At 49.1% G+C, this 17678-nt stretch overlaps 1 protein-coding gene across 3 annotated transcripts in view; it reads left to right on the top strand.

Moving 5' to 3' along the window:
- Positions 1-17678, top strand: part of HK1 (hexokinase 1) — a 1728681-nt gene that overhangs the window by 1428114 nt on the left and 282889 nt on the right. For all 3 annotated transcript variants that reach the window (XM_085603586.1, XM_085603588.1, XM_085603587.1), the window contains one exon: positions 2294-2393. In XM_085603586.1, the coding sequence (XP_085459712.1) occupies positions 2294-2393 (100 nt within the window). The remainder of the gene's footprint in view (positions 1-2293; positions 2394-17678) is intronic.

Here is a 17678-nt window from a genome sequence, read left to right as displayed (position 1 = left end):
GCCCAAGTTGAATTAAAGTCCATAATAGGCAGAGCGAGAAGTCTCATGTAGATCATTCTTTTCCGGGCCAAGACTGTCAGGGCTTGCTCGAGGTAGGGCTGTGGTTTTCCCACAATGTTTGAGGCATCCAGTGAAGAAAGATTGATTTGATGACGCAAAATTTCAAGGTCCCTTTCAAAAGATATTCTCTTGACCTGTATGTTCACAGTTTTTCTCCAGGCTATTACTGGGATGTCTGAGTTGTGCAGATTTTGGGCATCTATATCCAGTACTCTGATGGCTACTGCCATCTGCACTTGCCATGGAGAGCCATCCTCTTCGAAGATAGTTTTAATTTGCCTTTTTAGGGACAATACTGGGGCTCGCAGAGTTCTAATATAGTATTTTAATAAATCGCCTGAGCAAGTAATGTCCGGACGGATGAGACCCAGCTCCAACCTTATTCTTGCTCTCCTGGCCTGTCGAGGGAGAGTAGTTCCTTCTCTTTTCCCAGCGTGGAGCGCTAGACAACCTTATACAGCATTTTGCAACATTATGGCTTTCATTGAAGAATATGGATGGATAATCAAATGTACAGCATACAACTTTTAACAACAGTGCAGCAAAACAAAAGGCAAAAAAGTAGAGCAATCCCTCCAGTATTGGATGGGTTCGCACTCGTGAACCATGCTTTCCTGCTGGTTGAAAAAAGGGAGGGTTCTGTGCCCAGGACCATGGCCTCAAAGTAGTCTTAAAGGGGTGTGGTGGCATGCTTTGCCATTGGAGGTGGCAACAGTTCAGGGAGCAAACCAATGTAATATCCCCCAGCACGGATCAACAGAACAAGTCTCCAAAGCGCAATGAAGGAAACCGAATTCTATAAAATTATAGTTTCATGCTGATGTGCAGATAAAGAAGCAAAAGAAAGAGATGCAAAGACAGTCAAAGTGTAATATGGGCTCAAAGGACAGATTTGGCAATCAAATGAGAGATCATACTTTTGCTGTGTTTCGACATGCGCCCACCCCATCCCCCCCAACAGCCATTAAGACCCTTCACCAGTAACAGTTGTGCCACCCTTTTCTTTCCCCTGGGCACTTCCACCTGGGTCGTAACCAGTGACACTGCTCATTAATAGGTCACTTTCACCACCTCAAGCTTATGTGAGGCAGATCCCGATCAGTGCATGGGTCTGCATTCAAATTACCTACTCACCCTTCCCCAGCCAGCATTCAAATTTTCTGCCCCACCTGCATGACTAATGTATCAAAAGCTGAGTTGTGGGGGGAATAGAAGTGGAACAACTTGTACTTCATAGAGCTGCTTCCGTGCCATCTCCTCCCCCATGTTTGAATTACTAAAGAGATAAAAAGTCCAGTATGGTCATTTAAGGAAAATTAAGAAAGCAGTGAGTAGAATTTGTGGGGCGTTCACTCAAGAGTTTAAGGGCCATATGTAGGAAGCCCAATACCGGTCGGTAACGGCCGATTTTCGGTAAAAATCACGTTACCGACCGGTATTCAGGCTTTTGGTATGTAGGGGGGACATTTCAGGATTCGGTAATTTACCGAATCGGTAAAATTACCGATTCGGTAATTTTACCGATTCGGTAAATACCGAATCCTGAAATGAGATGTAGGGGGAGTGTGTGGGTGTAGTGTGGATTCGTTATTTACCACCAACTAAAAGTTGGTGGTAAATGACGAATGTCTTAGAAAAAACATTATTTGGCCCTTAGAAGTGTGCAATGTGGCAGACATACATGCCCTTAGGGCATGTATGTGTGCCACATGTGCACACATGCAGGAATCAGGGGTGCAACAGGGTGTCACTGTGACACCCTGCCACCCTTGATTGTGCTCCCCCCATTACCGAATCGGTATTTACCGATTCGGTAATGGTAACTGGCTTCCCATTGATTCCTATGGGCCTCCTGGCCCATAGGAATCAATGGGAAGCCAGTTACCATTACCGAATCGGTAAATACCGATTCTTAATTACCGACCAATACCGAATCGGTAATTTTTACCGACTAATTACCTACATAGCATTTACCACTTCATAAATACCGAATCGGTAAAATTCGGTATTTATGAAGTGGTAAATGTTAGGCTACCTACATAAGGCCCTAAGTCTTTTTACTGATATTGCATGTACGCATATATCACCAGTCAAAGAAGATTTCTGTAGACAGAAGATTTAAAATAATATAATATTTTGTACACAACAGAGGGACTGTCACATTTTCAGTATAACAGAAATATAATAAAATCTGGAGTTATTGAATTAAACTGAATTTAGTTTTCCTTCTTAGGAGTTTGACCTGGATGTCGTGGCTGTGGTGAATGACACAGTTGGTACAATGATGACTTGCGCATATGAAGACCCAAACTGTGAAGTTGGCCTTATTGTTGGTAAGATGTAGTTTCATCACAGTGGCATCATTTATATTATTTGTATTAACATGTTTTTTTTGATAAACAGATTTTACTGAGTTTATTTATAGAAGAACAATACTACACACATGTTGATCAGCTAAGAACATAACATAGTGCAATTTCAAAGCATTAACACACAATTGGTGCATTGCACCATTACAAAGCAGCAATAACAGTGGCATCCCCGCCCCCGAACAGTACCATAGATTAATTGGCTCAACCACTTACCCTGTACTCTGCGATGTTTAAGAGGGGCAACCCGTGGCTTTGTAAACTGGTCTCTCCTGCTGGGCACACCATTTCACCCCCACACCATTATGAAAGGGTGAGTGAGAAAAGGATCTCCATCAGGCAGAAATGTCATGTTTGGCAACAATAAGAGCCGTCCCTATAAATAATCGGTCTGCCCTCGTACCCCTGAAGCCCTCACGGACACCCAGCAGAAGCATTAGAGGAGAAAGGGGGACCTCCCAACCCAACACTTCAGTTAATTCTCCCACCACTGCAGACCAGAATCTTTGAAGTATGGGGTATTACCAGACCACATGTTAGAAGTCGGCAGGAGCGTCCCCACATCGAGGGCAGGAGGGCTCAGGGAGTAGTCTTGCCCGATACAGCCAAGCTGGGCAGAGATAGGCCCTGTACAAGTAAAACGTTTGGACTAGGTGTAGCCTGGAAAAGATTGTGATAGTCCTTGGTGCCATCAGGGCATTGCACCAGTCATCATCTTCAAGAGGACTTATCCATGCCTCCCATTGGGCCCTGAGGTGATCCAAGATACCAGGTGTATTCATTATCAAGGTTCAATATATTTTGGAGACCCTTCCTTTGCCCAAGTCACCCATCAGGACCTTAGCCTCCAGTGGGCTGAATTCGGGGGGTGGGGCAGTCTGAGAACGTTAGGGCTGAAGTGCATGTCTCAGTTGAAGATATTTATAAAAGTGTGTGTGAGACAATGTGTACATAGTTTGAAGTTCTTGATATGATCTCATGTGTCCCCCTCGACCAGACATCTCCAAGCTGGGAAATCCCAATTAAGTCCTGCTGCCCAAAACGCCACAGGGATGCAATTGCCCCAAACTAAGTACCATGCCAGAGGGGTGTCTGTTGCGTGAGATTGGCATCCCAGCAGGTGTGGAGTAGAGCTGCCCTTCAAGCCTGTAAAGACAGTTTAGTCACTGAGGGTGTGGAGTGAGGGGTGGGGGAACCATACAGCATGGATAAAAGGTGGGGGAATCCCATGATGCTGAGCTCTAGAGGATATGAGGGGTCTGACCGTCTCCCGTTAAGCCAGTGATGGAGAACCTGGAGATGTGAAGCTAGATGATACAGGCCATCCCCAGCCCGCCATCGTAGGGGGCCCGTTGGAAATAAGCAAATGCAATGCGGGTCCTGGAACCATGCCACAAGAAGGAGGTTGCAATCCTATCCTGGGTTCAGAACCACCACCGCCGTATGAGGAGCGGACACTTTAAAAAAATGTAGAGAAAACAAGGCATTATCATCATTTTATATAGGGTGATACGTTCCATTACATTTACCGGAAGTGACTGCCATTTTATAAGATCAGCTTGAGCTTTCCACATCAGGGGCTCAATGTTAAGAGACCAGGCAAGTTCGGGGTGTAATGCAACCCAGATGTCTAGGTACTTAAAGGTAAGACAAGACAACGGATGGGTAGGCTATCCTGCCAGCCAAACAAAACAGTCTTGTGGGGGGGGGGGGGGGGCTGGAGCACCAGTACCGACTTAATGGGGTTTACTCTAAGACCCAATGCCAGTTCGAAGCAACACAAGAGGTGGGGACAACAGTGCCCGCTCTTTTCTGGATTTGTTAAGTAAAGCAGAATGTAGTCGGCATATAAGGCTGTGCGATCGTCGTGACCGTCACCCCCATTTCCATCTATGGATCTGCGCATCTACTTGGATGAACTGTGCTAGTGGCTCACTTGCGAGTGCGAAAAGGAGCAGGGACAGGGGGCAACCCTGTCTGTGCCCTCTGCTGATAGAGAAAGCGTATGAGAGTGCTCCGTTAGTTTGAACCTGTACCGTAGGGTTGGAGCATAGTGCTTGGGCCATGCCACCAAAGTGAGGCCAAACCCCGGCTCGCACTAGCATCAGTCGCAGGTAGTCTCAGTCCACTATGTCAGATGCCTTTTCAAAGTCTATAAGAAGCAAGGCCAGAACCAGAGATGGACGATGATGGTGGACCAGGGCCATGTGAAGCCATCGAAGACAATGTTGAGTGCCATGTGTCGACATAAAACCACACTGGTCAGGATGAATCAAATTGGGCAGGACCTACTTGAGCTGGGTAGCCTGTAGAGTCGCAAAGATCTTACCTTCCCCATTAATTAGAGATAGCAGGCAATAATCAGCGCATGAAGTAGATCAAGGTTGTGTTTTGGGAATGATCATGGTGGCATCTATTTCTGCAGGAAAGGAACCTAACTTTCCCACCTCTTCGTAGAGGGCAAGAAGTTGTGGTGTCAGAGTATCTCGAAATGGCAGGTAATATACTTCGGTGAACATGTAAGGAACAGGGGTCTAGCCAGGGGCCACCTGGGCCGTCGTGGATCGCCATAAGTGTTTGACAGCCTCTAGGTATTGGAGGCGAATCTCCTCACGGAGAAGGGTCAGGTGTCGGGAAGTATCGCCCTCAGAATCTGTCTTAAGCTTAGCCTCAAGACGCATGGCATGAGGCCTCTAGCTGTGTGATTTGCAGGGATCAGGCATGTTCTTGTGCTCGGATGCGCCCCTTGGCTAACCTTCGTATCATGGCTTTACTGGCAGCCCAGATAGTACCCATGGTGGCTCCCGAGCCTTCATTGTTATGGAAGTATGCTTGCAGTTCCTCACTTAGGGCTTGGACGTAGTCTTTATCTTGCAGATACCAGGCATTGAGACGCCACATAGGCCGTGCACCCGAGCCAAGGTGAAGAAGGATAGGAGCGTGACCGGATGTGCCTTGGGCAAGAATCTGGACATGGAAGATTGTGCAACAATCGGGAGGCTGGTAGAACAACAAGTTTGAAGCGGAAGTGCGAGTATTGTGCAGCCGATGTATGTGTGTATTGGTGACGTTTCAGGTGCTAGGTTCTCCACACGTCACAGAGTCCTTGTGCCATAGCAAGAAAGATGCTCAGCCCCGGAACACCTGGATACCGAAGGAGGTCCAGTAGCATCAGCTTCGGGAACGGGAAACTCATTAAAATCCCCGCCTATTATTGTTAAACCCTACGGGAGGTCTAAGAATGCCTTACATAGATCTCGAAAAAAGGTAGTGTGAGCCGGTAGTGGAGCGTAAACGCTCACCAGGTTGAGAGGTTAGCCTTCAAACGTCCTTGTGAGAGCTCCGAAGTGCCCCTCTGGGTCACAAATATCCTGTGAACACCGTGAGCTGAAAGGATCGCCGAAGCAGGATAGCCATCCCGCGGGATCCACTGGAAAACCCTGCATGGAAGGCCCTATCATACCTTTTACGCGCTCTGATCAGGCAACAATTCCGCAGGACATGCTTCTCTTAGAGCATGAAAACTGCGTGGAGATAGCGGTGGGCAAAGGTCAGGACTGCAGTGCACTCCCCCCTGCTCAGGACAGCGTTAACGTTCCAGAACGAATGTGAAATGATGGCATCATGGGGGCAAATTGCAGTAAAGTACAAAGCGAGAGACAGGCAAAGGGAGACTCCTCCTTTGGTTTGAGCAAGGGAGCATCGATATACTGCGTCAGTAAAGGGAACTAGGCCATGATTTACGTCACAGAGGGTAGGATGGGGGTGTGTGTTGGTTTGTACCTGAAAACGTAAAACAAGTGTTAAAGCAAATTAACAGTACCATTCCAAGCAACAACAACAGTTTTGCATTAAAACCCGACCCCCCCCCCCCCAACTCCCACTCCACTCCAGAAGCATCTGTCACCCTGAAAAGGGAAAACTTAAGAGAAAATAGCATTAAGGGAAGGGAATCATGCATGATAGTTCCCTCTAACAGAAACGGATGGACAGTATCCATCAGATTAAGTGATATAGTGTATGGCAAAAAAAACATAACGAAATCTCAGGAACTTTAAACAATGAAACCATCACAGTGTGGGACTTAGGGAAAGATCTGACTCAGGCAGTTTCTCGTGGGTAATAAGCGTGTCATATCCTAAAGAGTCTCCTTGTCCGTCGCCCATTCCCCTTCCCTGGAGGCCAGAGGGTGGTGGCAACACGGAGGGAGAGGGCTCCCGCACCACAGGAGACTTTGAGGTTGACATTGAGTGGTTCTGGAGGCGTCCCCTGCAGGTGTGGTATATTTACATATCCGATAGAGACATCTAGCCGCAGATTCCCTAACTTAGAATATTCCCCAGGCGTCAGACTGGATCCGGAAAACTTTTTCCCCAGCAGTACCTCTGCACGCCCGGGGGCGGCTCTGTCCTGGCATCATCCTCGGAAGTGACGTCAATGGAGCCATATAGGTCCCCCACCCCCCCGGCGTGATGATGTCAGTTTTCTTCTTTTCTGTATCCCAACGCAGATCCAGGAGAAGCAGTTCCTCTGGCCTGTTTCTTTTCAGGCCGTCACAATGCCTTTTTGCGTCGGAAACAGTGTGCCAATGCCGTCGGGCTTCAAATTGTGTGCGTCCTGTTCGCGGCAGATGTCGGTGACGGACCCCCATGAAATCTGTATGTGGTGCCTGGGCGAGCACCACGACTCCGTTGAGTGCGATGCTTGCCGACAGCTGAAACCGAAGTCTCTGCGGAAACGACGGATAAAGTTGATGTCCCCCGGCTGTCCCTGTTGGAATCCTCGCGGCGCCGGCCTCCATCTCCAGTGGAGGGATCCATGCGGCGTTCGTCCCACGCTGAGGTTCCTGTCCAGGACAGGTCCAGAGTCGTTACCGTGGACGTTAATCGCCTACATCAGGTAAGAACCGGAAAAAGTCACGGAGGTCGTCGACCTTGCACAAGCGTGACGTCGGGGCCTGCGCAGAGCTCGACTCAGAGTCAACGTCGTTCCTCCCTGCAGGCTCCTGCCTTGGTGGAGGTCGGGTCGACGCCGGCCCAACGCCGGGTGGACGAGGCCTCTCCGGGGGTCGACTACGACGATCCGACGCCATCTCGAGGTTGGTTGACGCCGGTTCCGTTGCCGGCTGTTCCCCTGCTGGTAGAGGACCTGGCCCCAGTGGGTATCCCCGGGGTTATTTTAATGCTCGATGGAGCTGGGGCCCATGGCAGAACTGGGGCCAATGGGGCACTGGCCGGCTCAGCATTTTACAGGGGCCTCTGTCGTTGGGTGGACGGATTAGCCTACAACCTTCCCCACCGGATGACTTGCTGTCTCCGCCTCGGATGGCCATGGAGGCTGGTTCTGAGTTTGCACGGGCAGTTCGCAGGGCTGCGGATATCTTGCAGTTGCAGCCGCCCTTTGTCTCCCTGCCTTCAGAACCTTTGTTGGATCTTCTCCACCAGGACACGGTGGATGTGGAGCCCTTGTTGGCTTTTGGCGGGTCCTTGTATGATGTCCTTCTGAGGACTTGGGCCAGACCCTCATCGGGGGATCCCGTGAGTCGCGCTATTGTACATCGCCATCGCCCGGCTCCAGACGACCCTGCCTGTTTGTCCCTCCATCCTAGGGCTCACGAACTTGTGGTCCATGCAGCGTTTCCTTCATCTCATCCTCCGTTGCTTCCTCCCACTCAGGAGTCTAGGTGGTTGGAGTCGTGTGGCCGCAGTGTCCTTGCGTCCGCCAGTTCAGGCCTTCGGTCTTTGAATACGTCCTGCGTTTTTGCTCAGGCCACTTTTGCCCTTTGGGACTCCATCGAGCGGCTCCTCCCCTCTTTGCCGGAGGGCCCTTGTGCTGACCTGGTCCGACTTGTTCGGGATGGCCACGACATGGCAGAGTTTTCCGTCCGGTCGGCCATGGACACCACCCTATGGCCAGGTCAGTTACTCTGCGGCACCATGCATGGCTCTGTGACGGCAGTTTCCCTGACAATGTGCGGGAGCGACTCAGGGATCTGCCCTTTGATGGGGTCCATCTGTTTGATGGGCATGCCAATTCGGCGGTCCGGCGCCTCCTCTCCAGATTTCGTTGACTGCCAGGTTTTTTTAGTCCTCTTGGAGGGCTTTTATTTTCGTTTGCAGTCTTGTCCCTGCTTATGATTTCCAATTCTGGATTCAAGACATTATTGCAGTTTTTATGGCTGTTTAGCCATGTCTTTTTCCACCTTATAGTGCAGCTGGGTCAGCTGTTGAGGATAATTCTTTTCGTCCCCTGCTTATGAGCTTGCCTCGAGAGGTGTCCCTAGTTTTTTCAAGGGATGTGACTTACCCTATGTGGGGTATTTGTTGGCTATTGTGTGGCTGCTCTTTCTTGCCAGGAAGTTTTGGAGGCTCCCGTGGAGCCCTCCTTGTTATTTCTGTCATTCTGGGCATTTTTTCTGTGGCATTCCCCTTTGTTCTATGCTTCCTGCTGTGGTGGGACATCTCCGTTGAGGCCAATGGACTGGTGTGACCCTCTCCTGGAGCTTGTTTCCTGCCCACGGTTGTTCCGTTGCACTCTCCTGCGTTTGTGGATGCAGTCTGCTCCTGTGTGTTGGGGTTCTGCTATTCTGGCTCACCCCTGGCTCACCCCTAAAGGGGGGGTTCACGTTTTCCTGCCTTATATTTGGTTCTTCTTTCCACCTTGAGTTCTGCCCTTAGCACTTTGGCTGCCTTGGGCATGAGTGCGCGTCCCTGTGGGTGCTTTGTTCAATTCCGCTCCAGCCAAATCCTTTCTGGGTGGGCATCACTTGTGGGTCCGCACCGGGTGTGTGCGGTATCACGGGGGACCCATAGTGTTCCTTGAGCCCCTGTCTTGCCTTCTTCCCTGGTGTTGGAAAAGGCTCGGGCGCCCCCTGTTGGGGGTTGCCTATGGGCGGTAGGGTTTTACTTCCCTATGCCGGTTCCTGGCCTGAACTTTGTTTTTTCTGTTGTTCCTGCTCATGGCTCAGGTGTTTCTCCTCCTGGCCTCTGCTGCTTTTTTCAGAAGTCTTGTTCTATCCCCAGATGTTTTCTGGCATCATCCGGTCTATGGCTGTACTTTTTCAGACGTTCTGTGTCTGAGGGTTGCTGACTTCCTCTTCTTCCTTAGTGTGGTGGCCAGTATCCCGCCTGTTTCGCAATGACTCTGCCTTTCCTACCCCCATCGGGGGGTTGGAGTCGTCCTCATTGTTCCTGGACTTGTGTGTCCTACTACGTTCACATCGGTGCCGTTGGTGCCTTTTGAGCGACTCTCGGGGCCCTCTCCCAGTCTCCCCTGGGTTGTCACTTTCTTGACTTTTTCTTGTTTCTATGTGCTTGTATGCACATGAGAGGGCAGGCATGCGTGTGGGGTTTTCATGCAGTGGTTTCTGGGGGTTGTCCCAGATTTTCTCTCTCTCCCTCATGGGAGATAGCTTAGGTGCATCCAGCTTGCCGGTGACCTTTCGTCATTGTGTCTGTGGGTGCTGTTGACTACTTCTTGCTGCGCCACCCTTCTCTGTCGGCGTGCTTGCTTCATGGACCTATACAGTGGTGTGGTTCTCAAGGTACACAATGTCTGGTCTGTGCTTTCTTGTGATTCATGTCTATGTATCTCCTGGTGGGCGTAGTTTGTATGTTTTGGCATGATGCCTTCTGCCACTGGTGTTTTATTTGCTGGCATCTGATGCTGTGCCGCTCATATTATGTGTTCTGAATCTGTCCTCTTGTTTCAGTCCCTTCGCTGGGGCTTTTGCCTCTTACGGCTTCTGGAATCCTATTCTTAGTTTCCCTCTTTTCGTGGCAGCTGTGGCTTTCTGGTTCTGTGTTTTCGTTTAGTCCTTTTCTGGCTGATAGTGGACTTCTACCGTCCTCTGAAGGATTGTGGTAGCTGGCTTCCCTTGCTCATGCCCCACTTTTTCCTTCGTGGCCTAGTGTCAGCTCCGCTGGCATTGCTGAGCTTTATGGGTCTGGTGTCAGTTGCGCTGGCATTGCTGTCCCCACCTTGTTTTTGTCACTGTTCTTGACGGTTTACTTCCCTTGGGAACTTGGTGGCTGTCATTCGCAGACCCTCCTCCACTGGGGTATGGCTTTGGTATCTATTCTAAGTTAAGGAATCTGCGGCTAGATGTCTCTATCAGATGAACGAGTTACTTACCTTCGGTAACGATGTATCTGGTAGAGACACAGTCTAGCCGCAGATTCCTTAATGCCCACCCATCCTCCCCATTCTGTGAGAGCCTTTCCAGGTGGGATGCAACCCACTGGCCTCCTTGCACGTGGCATTGGTCTTCCTGAAGGGTTTTCTAGTTCACCTGCCTCTGGGGCAGGGTGTCTCATTCTGTTTTGACACAGTGGCTCTCTGCCATTTTGGTTCTTGGGTGGCTAGCTTATGTGCTTTTCCATGTTCCTCCACCCTATTTGCTCTGACGTGGAGATTTTCATGTTCTTCTGCCCTTCCTCCACCCTCTTCTACTTTCCCCATTACTTTGGGTCTCCTAGCCTCTGCTGCAGTCGATTGGGTTGTGTTTCTATTTGACTATGCTATAGTTCATAGGTCATTGTGGGGGGTGAGGTGGGCATCCCTTGTTGTTGTTGTTGTTGTTGTTGCTCACTTCTGGTCGCTTGTCATGAGTCTTGTTGTTCCAGTCTTGTCCTTTACAGTTACAGTATATGGTTCCTGACTGTCTTTCATACAGTTTCTTTCTGTGGTTACAAATTGCCCTTCATTTGTTATGCCATTCATTTTCACTGCCGTTGCCTGTTCGGGGGGGTGGCACGGCTCTTCGCTTTGATGGGACTTTCTCTGGGGCGGTGCTCTGTTCACTCCCTTCGAGTGTTGAGTGTTATTTCTCTATGGTGATGTTTCTCATAGTTCTCTGATTTCTTTTCATTGTTGTTTCGAGAAATTTGTTTTTTCAATGATTTTTAGTCTTTTTTTGGCACACTGTTCCTATACTCTCACAGTTTTTTTAGTGGCTCTGTGTTGTGGCGCGGAAAACTTTAGCAGAAAACTGACATCAGCACGCCGGGGGAGACCTATATGGCTCCATTGACGTCACATCCGTGGACGACGTCAGGACGGAGCCGGGCGATGCCGCCCCCCCTGCGTGCAGAGGTACTGCTGGGGAAATAGTTTTCCGTATCCAGTCTGTCGCCTGGGGAATATTCTAAGTTAAGAAATCTGCGGCTAGACTGTGTCTCTACCAAATACATCGTTATCGAAGGTAAGTAACTTGTTCTTTAGGTGGCAGCATGTCTCTAGGTAGCTCCGCATTCCCAGTTCCCCTAGGCGAAGCCCCGGATTGAGCACGAAGGGGTTGTCCTCTGTGAGCCATATCCAAGCTGACTCTAGAGTCTTGAAAAATATGACTTATTGGCATGAATCACAATATTGGAGATCCATCGCTCTAAGTTTATGTTTGAGCTCGGTGTACGAACGGCGCCTTTGTTGCACTTCCCGAGTGTAGTCGAGAAAGAGGAGGACCTTGGCATCTCCACAGCTAAGGTCTGGTACGGTAGCGGGCATCCCTCAAGATCGCATCCCTGTCTCTGAAGTTTAGGATCCGTGCACCATTGGGTCTTGGAGAGGCCCCGAAGGACGTTCCAGAGTCAGAGCGCGGTAGGCTCTCTCAATTGCGAACCAAGGCGATAGTTGATTTGTCGACATCCAGGACTTAATCCATGTCTTAAGAAAGCCTGCAACTTGTTGGGGCTCAGTCCCTTCATGGATGCCAATCACGTGTTACATTGCTGCACCCAGATCAGTTCTCAGCATCTTCTGCATGAGGGTGCAGCTCTGATGTGTGAGCAAGAAGGCCAATGATCTGAGCCTTGAGGGAGGTTACAACGTCCCCTACTTCAGAAATTCATGATTCAGCCTCTGTGATCCAGGCATTGACGCTTCTGAGGTCTACCTGTGAACGAGCATCTCACGGCACACGCACGCACCCGGGTGTGTGTGTTGGGGGGGCTCAGAGGACCGCTGCCCTCGTGTCAAAAACTGGCAGGAGCTGCAGGACCCAGGTGAGGACAGGGAGGTGCGTCCTCTTCATTCCCGGCTCGACTTCATTCCCTCTCCCCCTCACTTGATTTCCGACATGCCTCCCTCTCTGCCCCTTCTCCTGCTCCTCCCCCTCCCTCAGGGCCAGCTTTAGTACTGGTGGCGTCCTGTGCAACAATGTTTGTTGGCACCCCCCATGACCACCTTGCCACGAAATGTTATATAAGACAGAGGCCTACAAGGTGTTGGAGTCCCATGTCATCCATACTGGTAGGCAGTATAGTTTAAGAGTCTGTGGTCAGAATGTAAAATGTAACACCATTGTTAGGGGTTTTCTTTAATAATAAGAATTGATTTCTACCCAAATTAACTCTTTTTGCAATATTAGGATAAGAAAAGACTGGGCAAAAACATGTAACTGTGATATATTCCTTGCAGTTTGCATGCAGCTCTTTGAGCACAGTTAAGCGTTCACTGCTCTACATTAGGATTTTAACTTTTAAACTGCAAGAAACAGAAGGATTTCTCTGACAAAAGCGATAACCCATTGACCTATTTATTGTGTATGCACTTTGTGATCTGAATGGGACACGTTCTTCACAGCAGGCAATTTTACCTTCTGCACTATTATGAGTCGAAACTTCCACTACCAGACAAAGATACGGTCTCTCTCTCTATGAAGAACATTAATCACCAGAGATTGTGACATTTTTATTGAAGCTTGAAAATTGCTGGGACAAGGAATGTGGCATCTGGTGCTTTTAAAACAACAAACAGGGCGCCCGCACCTCAAGGCAGCGCCCGGTGCAGTGGCACCGATCGCACCGCCCTAGAGCCGGCCCTGCCCTGCCTTCTTCCTCCCGCTCGCTTCAGACGGTCCCTCAGTGCGCTATGAAAGGTGGCGTTAAAATTAACACCACGTGCGCCGGGGAACTATTGGGAAGCGCGGCGGTGTGTTGTAGGAAGTGGCCTAATTGGAGCCTTTCCTGTCCGCGCGCCCACCCCAAACGCCTGAAAATGGGAGGTGTGCGGGGCCTGCAACCTGCGCTGCTCCACAGTAAAGGAAGGGGGGGGATGCGCATTAGTGTCCTCACTCATGTTTACTGTCATTCTCTCTCTCAGGTAAGGGTGCCTGCTCAAGATTGGCTGACACACGCACGGTTTGGCGGGCTTCTCCCTTGGACGTATTAATTAATGTGCATTTATATACTTTTTAATGAAGCGCCACGAAAACCTTTTCGGGTGTTAGGGCGCTGTAATGAACATCTTTCAGATCTAGAGACCGTTCGAAAAGACGTAGCATCTCTGTAAAGAACAGATATAGTGCATAATATATTGCTTTGGAATAGGTAAATTACAATTGCTGTATTGAGAACATAAACCCTCTTGTCTATCTCACTAACAAAAGAAGGCGTGGTCAGGACGTTACACTCTGTACGCCCTGCAGCAGGTGCATTAACCTACAGTGTTATCTTATCAGGGTAGATACGCACCTGTGCACAGGTGCAGCAGGACCAATAACACCCCCTGCCCTGTCACCTGCCACAGATAGATCCTTTAAAAGGATCTATCTGTGGCAGGTGACAGGGCAGGTCTAATCTGAGCAGCGCCTCTCAAAAGAGTCTGAGGCTGGGGCGGTGTCAGTCACACGTCAGGCCGTTCGTTGCCCGGGTGGCAGGACAGGTCTAATCCGGGACTCAGGTGCCAGAGAAGGTCTGACCCGTGGCCAGAGTGCCACGCCCTCTCACCTTTTCACACCCCCCACCCTACCTCTGCGGCCCTGAAGGCAGCAACGCATCCCTGGACAGCCCTGCTGCTTTCCCCTCCTTGTTTCAGAAGGCCTCGTCCCCCGTGCCCCCAACCCTGCCACCAGACCAGTTACCCGTCACTGCCCAGTGGGCAGAGCCCGGCAAAAACATCCTTCCTCCATGAATAGCGCCCAAATCGCCGCCCTGCCATTCTCGGGCACCTGCGCACACCTGGCCGCACCGATGATGCCCACCCCACCCACTCCTCCGCCACCCGATCGTGCCCACCCCCGTGCAACCCCCTCCCCACCAAAACATTCTTGCACGCTCCTCCACTCCTGCCGCCAGATGCCTCCAAGGGTGTAGGCGAGGACCAGTAGCACTGCGGGACAGGACACTCACCGTCCGCATCTGGATGTATAGTCAACCACGCCTCCCCACCCACCACGGCAGCCTCAGCTCCAACGTGCATCGCTAGGCACGGCAACAAAAGCAAGAAGCAACACCACTCCGTTCCTCGTGCAGGAAATGCACACCACACAAACCCCGTTCCATCTGCGGCACAATTGAAGCAGCGTGCCACCCCTCCACCAACGCTCCCCAGCACCCCAGTACAAGCCACATGTACCCCCCCCTTTACGCCCAACTTCCAGAGGTCCTGCACCGAACCCTCGCTCGGGACTTGGGTCTCAGGTCTCTGTGCTGCTCGTCCTGTGTGGCCAGCAAGTACATATGTGTTGGCAGTTCCCCTCGGGGGCAGAACACCCTCAAGAGCAGCTGACCTTGCTCCCTACGGCCGTCCTCTGTGCCCGGATCACCGCAGAAAGGGCTCGGGCAGGTCCGTAGCCCATGTGGGGGAGAGCTCACTGATGCAAAAAACAGAGTCCCGCTAATAGTGCAGTGCTCGCCAACTGAGACGCTGGATGGTTGCTTATCAGGTTCACTGTTTACTCTTTGGCACTATAACTTGGCTCATAATCCGCAATTGCTGTGCATAATGTTCGATCGCCTGGCAGCAGCAAAGTGCATCATGCACAAACACATGGCTGGGGTGCTACTCCTTTAAAGACCGACATCGTGTTTTTTTTTCTTTTAGTGTCTTCGGTAACCCTGCTTTCACTACCTGTGGTGTGTTCTCCCCCCCCCTCCCCTCCCCACCAGCTGTTTTAAAAAACACTCTTGAGAAGGACTTTTTGGGATGTATGCTGTTTCTGTATATACTGACCCAAATTCTGTCTGGTAGTAAGTGGATTTATTTTAGAAGCTGTTGTCATTTATTTAAGTTTTCAGAATGTTTAGTTGTTTGGCATGTGTTTTTTTCTGTGTGGCCTGTGTCACTTCCACCCTTTTAAATAACAAACACGTCCTGCTTCTTTCTTTTCTAAGCACACGGCAGGCTCATCTTGTTAGCGCTATATTGAAATGCAAGAACAATTACAGAGCACCACATCCAGCCACAACACTCAAAACAAATACACATGGGTAAAAGACATTGCCATTTACAATGCTAATAGCTCTAACTCTCGCAAATGCGAGACCTATTGCATTGCAAATGCTTGTTGTATAATGCTGGTGCTTGGGCTACTGCCCACTCCTGCACATATGTATATTTTAAATATTTGGGAACATGGTCGAAGAATGCTGGTAAAATTACCGTTCCTCCATGACGAATGCTGACGGCCAACCCTATATGCAGCTAACAAAATGTCATAGCCAAATGTTAGGTTCTCCCACAAGAGACCTCTAACTGTCCAGCATTTGTTGCCCTCCATTTGGAGTGTAATTTCATATAATTTGGGTGGGACACTTACCCTAGTATCAGGGGTTTCCACCGTGATGAAATCATTCGAGTCCGCTGTCACCAGAAATTCCTTCAGGTTCTGGCGAGCTGTTGTTACTTCTGCTGCACTGTCTAGTATTGTCAGAGCCCATTCCCCGTTCAGTAGTCAAGTCCTTAGAATTCTGGCCATGTCTGATCTTCAGACCTGCGGCCTTCTTCTTTTTGAACTGTGGTTTTTGTTTTGGTTTGTCTTCTTTTTTGGAAGAGAATTCTTGAGCGTGTTGCTTGTCTCTGGACTTTGTACTCTCTTCTTGTCTGTTTGACCGTCCTTCTCTCTGAGTTTTTTGTTGAACCCTGAAAGGAACGCGAGAGAAACATGTATCAGTATCCTGATACCTGTCAGGTTTCTTAATATTATCCTTATTTCTAAGGTTGTACCTCCTTTCGGAGGGCTCCTGTGGAGGAGATCTACCTCTGGATTGAGATCTGTTTTCTTTAACTTTCTGTCTTTTGTTATTGTCCAACTTCTTTTTAGAAGAAGTAGGTGTCTGCTTAAAAGTCTCCATCTCGGGACTACCCATCAGTTGTGGTTTTAATGCTTTTCCACCCAAACTGTCCCTGCCTAATTCTGCATACTCAGTTTCTATTATTTTTGGTAGTTCGTGCTCCTGTTGTAAAGGACCGAACTCCTTTAGGTGTTGGCAGATAGCCACTGATGCTGCCTCCCCTTTAATATTTTGCTAATATTATGGCTGATACTGTTGCAGGGATTCTGCTCATGCACAGAACTATGCGCAGGAAACCAGGACCTCAGTGAATTGTGGTGTACCAAAAACTCACCTCAGTGCCCAGAAACCCTATCCGACCAGCATCAGTGTCCCATTTGTTATCCGTATTCTCTCGGAGGTCCCAATGTATAGACAACCCAGAACAAGCGACTTAGAGTACTCTCAGGAATGGTGGGAATCAAAAATACCTGTTCGTTATTATTCTCATATCAGTCCACAGCAAGAGTAATCAGAGACACGGCAAAGTTTAAAAGGTTTATTTTCTCTTCCAGGGGATCCTCATCAATAGTCATAAGCACTGAATATTCCCGCCCATGTGCGGGGACCCCGGAAATAATAAAATTATATATGTAAAAAACATACATATATACAGCTCTGTATATGTATAAACATATATCATTTTTTCCAAGCAAATGCAGCTCCCATAAAAGGCTAGGCAATGTAAATATACACATCCAATAACACACATATATCTATATATATGTATAAAGGTATAACAATACACCCAAATCTCTTTTTTTTTTTTTTTTTTAATGAGGTAAACACTCATGAGAAAGCAAAAAATAAAGAGAACAAACTGTGGAAAAACACAGATGTATAACACATTGCCAGCCTGCAGGCTGCATTGCAATACAATACCATAGAGACTAAAAAGCCCTGTACAGGTAAAAACTGGCACCGTGCCTTTAAGGCAGCCCTGACTTCCATATCCCATCATGCCTCAGGGGTGACAGTTAGGTCAGTTGTTCTTTCCGGCTCCTTCAGTCAGGACCCTGGAATTCAGCTCTCTTCTTTTTTGACTCTTTAGTCAAAAATTATAACAACTTTAAGATTTTTTTTGGACTTCTTCTTACAATTTCTGTGAGGAAGTCAGTATCCTGTGTTTTTCTGACTGATTTTTCAACCATTTTGTCAGAAAAATGCCTTCTTTATTTGTTCCATGCCCATCTTGTGG

This window comes from Triturus cristatus, chromosome 1_2 (genome assembly GCF_964204655.1).
Source record: "Triturus cristatus chromosome 1_2, aTriCri1.1, whole genome shotgun sequence".
Classification (NCBI taxonomy): Eukaryota; Metazoa; Chordata; class Amphibia; order Caudata; family Salamandridae; genus Triturus; species Triturus cristatus.
The sequence above is the reverse complement of the archived record's forward strand: the minus strand, read 5'-3'. Positions and strand labels throughout refer to the sequence as shown.